The sequence below is a fragment of the Trichoderma ghanense genome, assembly GCF_004382785.1.
Source record: "Trichoderma ghanense strain CCMA-1212 chromosome Unknown scaffold_18, whole genome shotgun sequence".
Taxonomy (NCBI): Eukaryota; Fungi; Ascomycota; class Sordariomycetes; order Hypocreales; family Hypocreaceae; genus Trichoderma; species Trichoderma ghanense.
The window spans coordinates 351,207-355,279 of NW_027395681.1; the positions used below are offsets into that span (position 1 = coordinate 351,207).

At 54.3% G+C, this 4,073-nt stretch overlaps 1 protein-coding gene across 1 annotated transcript; it reads left to right on the forward strand.

Annotated features, from left to right (window-relative positions):
* Window positions 1-2,683: 2,683 nt before the first annotated feature.
* Window positions 2,684-3,193, forward strand: CCMA1212_009748 (uncharacterized protein; the record flags this gene model as incomplete). Its single annotated transcript, XM_073706818.1, has 1 exon — window positions 2,684-3,193. The coding sequence occupies one exon, from the start codon at window positions 2,684-2,686 to the stop codon at window positions 3,191-3,193; it is 510 nt and encodes a 169-aa protein (XP_073554687.1).
* Window positions 3,194-4,073: the final 880 nt, after the last annotated feature.

The following is a 4,073-nucleotide window of genomic DNA, read 5'->3' on the forward strand; positions in this document are numbered from 1 at the left end:
GCAAAGCGTTTCAGAAGTCTCGCGTCGAGGCTGTGATTCATTCGCTTTCACCTACGAGGAGGGAGGCGACACATGATCGCCGCCCGTATTGCGGACTCTCACTCGGCTTTGATAAGCTCGTCAGTGGGGTTTCTGGTGTCGTAGCGATGACTCGCGGACATATCGTTGGTGATGGGGGAGTTTCCCCTCGATTGCGATCTTCGACTTGTCACGGAGTGGCGAGGCGTCGTCTACTCTTTGCCGGTCTACGCTTTTCTCTATTTCCTATGTTTACGATGGTTGGCCTTTTGTATTATATGATATACTCCCTTTCACTTATGTTGTTGGTATTACTTGGGTGTTTTTGGACTGGATGGATAACGAATTACGGGCAAAGCGTTGGACAAACCTTGGAACAGTGATACCAGGGTGCAAGTGGGACGGAACCGATTGATCATTTTTTTTTAGAGCACACAAACGACTGTTAGAGATTCATAGACGACGGGATGGAACTGTTCGCAACGTTGCAGAAGGATTACTTGATTAGGTCGGGGACTGGGGTTTAAGAAACCAGTCCAGATACTAGAATAGTAGTTTCTCATTTTGCATTCTTTTGTTCACCTGATCATTAAGCCTTGAGACTCTCGAGCCGCCTCCATTGACATGCATCTAGCTTAGAAGGAGAGACGGTCAAGTAGGGGGCACATCTTGTGCTCCTTGTCTTACCCCTGAAGAGGTGAAGCCGTCCCTGCCGTCGGGGAGCTCAAAGGCTTTCAAAATCATCTGTTCATCTACACAGGAGCGCGGCATCTTTCTTCGCGCTTGCTGTCAAATTAACCCTTGATCCAGGCATGGGTCAGAAAGAGTTTGGGCCTCGCGTAGCTACGGCGTTATGTTCGCTGAGACCACAGACACTTTTTCGGAATCGGATTGCGGTCTCCGTTTACTGCATCCCCTTCTTACCGTACATTAGCCTTTACCAAAAGGCTTACCAGGGTCCAGGAGCTCTAAGTTGTCAACTTCAATAACGTCGTGGGGCCGCAAAGCGGGCTGAGGGTACTTCATCTCCAGCCCGCAGATGGCTGAGCGAAACAGGTACCACCCGTGGGCGTCTGTGCATTCCATTGCAGACGGGACGGGGATAATACCCTTGCACCTGAGGACTACTAGCGCCTGTTTGCTGCTCGCAAACACTTACTTATTACCTACCCGCCTAGCAAGGACGAGAGGAAAGGAAGGAAAAAAGAGATCAAGGAAAATGATGACAAGGGGGGGGGGAAAAGGGAAGAGGCGTGGACGAGGATTCAACTGGTTCCCACTCTCGCTCTAAGAGAAATCCTTGGGCCCGTCAGCGGCACGTTTATACGATAGGGCCAGTCAGTGATCGACAGCCGGTCGGCAGGGCTAAGAGCAGAGAGCGCCCACGGGGCATATTTGAGGCCTGGAGGGGAGAGAGACCTGGAGTCTAGGCGGAGGTGCTACAAGGCACGATGTGGCACAGCCTCGTTGTAAATAGCAGCTTTGAGGTGCTACGTAGCTACCCAGCAGTAGGTGAGGTGGGTTAAGGTTACACCGTGAAAGGAGGAAAAGAAGTCGGATTCGCTTTTCTAGAACTTGCTGTAAGGAATACTAGTATGCATCTTGATAGATGGCGCTGCGTCTTGAGAAGCCCGTGCTTTCCGGACGGAGGGAGAGACTCACATACGGACCTTGGTGAGCTCGAAACCATGACCAATTCGAAACCACCAAGCCAGCGTGGAGCACGGCAATTGAATATCCATGAGGCCACGACCTACTCAAACTTGGCAGGTCAACCCAGACCAGCTCAAGCTCGAGGCACGTTCCCACCGGCACACGTTTTGGTCGAGCTTGGCCCTCGACTGTGAGAACGGAAGAAACAAGGTAGAGGCAGCTTTGCTTCACGGCACAAGTTTAGTGTTTGACAGTGCGCTGCATATTCTCATTGCGGGCGGGATAACATGAAACGTCCTAGCCAAGTTGCTCGGTGCGCGACGTGCATTCGTCACAGGGTGAGAAAACAAGACGGCATTTCGGGGGGCTGAAAACTGGGAGAATAGGGCAAGTGGGAGAACCTTGGTATCTGTCCGTATTTGTTGACTTTGTCCCGGCGCGGCTGATTTGTTTGAGGCGGCATGTTGTCTGTGTGTTTTCATCTGATGTGGAAAGGGGCGGAAGTGGTCGATGAGAGACCGGGATAGGTCAGGAGAGGCCCGTAACGTAATAAGCGTACGTCGCCATGCCAAAGATCCTGATTCTCTTCGAAGCAGGTCATAGCAGAACAGGAACCCTCTAGTAAAAAGCTTGCTCGGTCTCTATTCGAGCCAATAAGAATGACGGTACCGACGTTTGGGCGTAGGCAATTGACAGCGGGACAGCTTCGGTGCTGGGTTTGCCTCGCGCTTTGCAAGAAACGTCAGGACAGGCTCTTTGGAGGAGAAACACAAACACTCTGGTGTGGAAAGCAGAGCAGATGAGGACCGGGGAGGGGGTGTCAAACGGCAGGTGCCCGAGAAGAGTAGAAGAAGGGCCTAGCAGAGCATCCCTGTCGCATTGGGGACACCAAATACTTGCGGTGGGACGAGCATGTGCTCTTGATGAAGAGCCACGCCCCCGGAGCTGAATATGCAGGTATGCGGTCGCATATCGCGGTAGCAGCATGAGGCCCCACACAAGTGAATGGGCGATGCTACTCCGCACCACAGCGCTGAAGGGCTCCACACGCAAAAGCTCCCCTGCTCGTTACCTTCAACAAACAAGTCCGGCGAGTAGCTTGCAGGCACCTTCTTCGCGAGCGCACAGATGCTGCATCGTGCCTGTACTGTACAGTATCAAGTGCAGAATCGCCGTCAGAAGGGCATGCAAGATCACCTCTCCAGGCGAGGCGAGGCGCTCAAGAGCTGGTGTGCCGCTCTGCTCGTCTGCTACTACCTGCCTACTTCTATACCTAACCTCACACCTACGCACACAGCAGTCCCCTCACCTAGGTGCAGAATCAGCACCAGCACCAGCACCAGCACCGGCACCGGCACCAGCGGAGCAGCAGACGGGATGGATGGTGGGCCGATGGACGGCCCTGGTTGATGCGCATCCCATTCCAAATTACTGGTCTTCTCCTCCAGCCGGCCAACCAGCGCAGAGCAAGGGTGCCTGCCTCGACGGGATAGGCCCTGCGTCAGATGTGCCGAGACAGTGAAGAGGAAAGGCGACGATGACCGGCCGGCTGCGAGGCACGCCGAATGGCAGAAATGGTGGTGACCCGGGCGTTTACCCTTTGCCCCTACGAGCCCTGACCAGCCCTTGATCACACCCGTGGCTGCTGCTTGTTGAAGACCGCCGGATTGCTGTCTCCCTTGTTCTTGTCTCCTTCTTTCCCCCGTGTATTACACCCCCACCCTCAAGAAGCCCCCTGCCCCTCCCCCTCCGCCTCTTTGACAAAGGCATCCCGCACGTCTAGCCGCATACAAGCACAGGTTTTATCTGGGCATCATGCTACGAGGACGCTCTAACAGCCTAGCAACCATTAGGACCCGTTCAGCCGCCATGACGAGTACGAGGACTGTACTGCGTGCCTCGCCCAAGCCCCCCTTCCCTTTGCCCGTGCAGGTAGGGCCTACATGAGCTTTTCCAAGCAGTTTGGGGGCCATTGATGATTCTCGAGCGGGTCAGACATTGCAAGCGGATGTGTGGCTTACTAGCACCTGTGCTTGCACGCTACTAGTACCTGGCCAATGGTCGAGAGACAACCTGGAATAGCCATCACGAGCAGAGCGCCTTGTCGATACAATTTGTCAAGGTTGAGCTCGACAAGGGGCTTTGAGACACAGAGGCTCCGGAGCACACAGAGCGGTACCATCAGCACTCGCTTTCACTTTCACTCCCACATCGCGGGAGACTAAAAGCGCGAGGAGCGAATGCCAGATGAGAGTGCTGACGGGAACGCCACTGGTCCCGCAATCAAGGCCAGCAGCGACAGGCATCTGAACGCAACATCTAAATTACCTAGCGTCACAGGGCTCGAGCTCTCTCCTGGGATATTGGACCTTTGGGTCATTCGACCTGGTGGGCTCTAAACC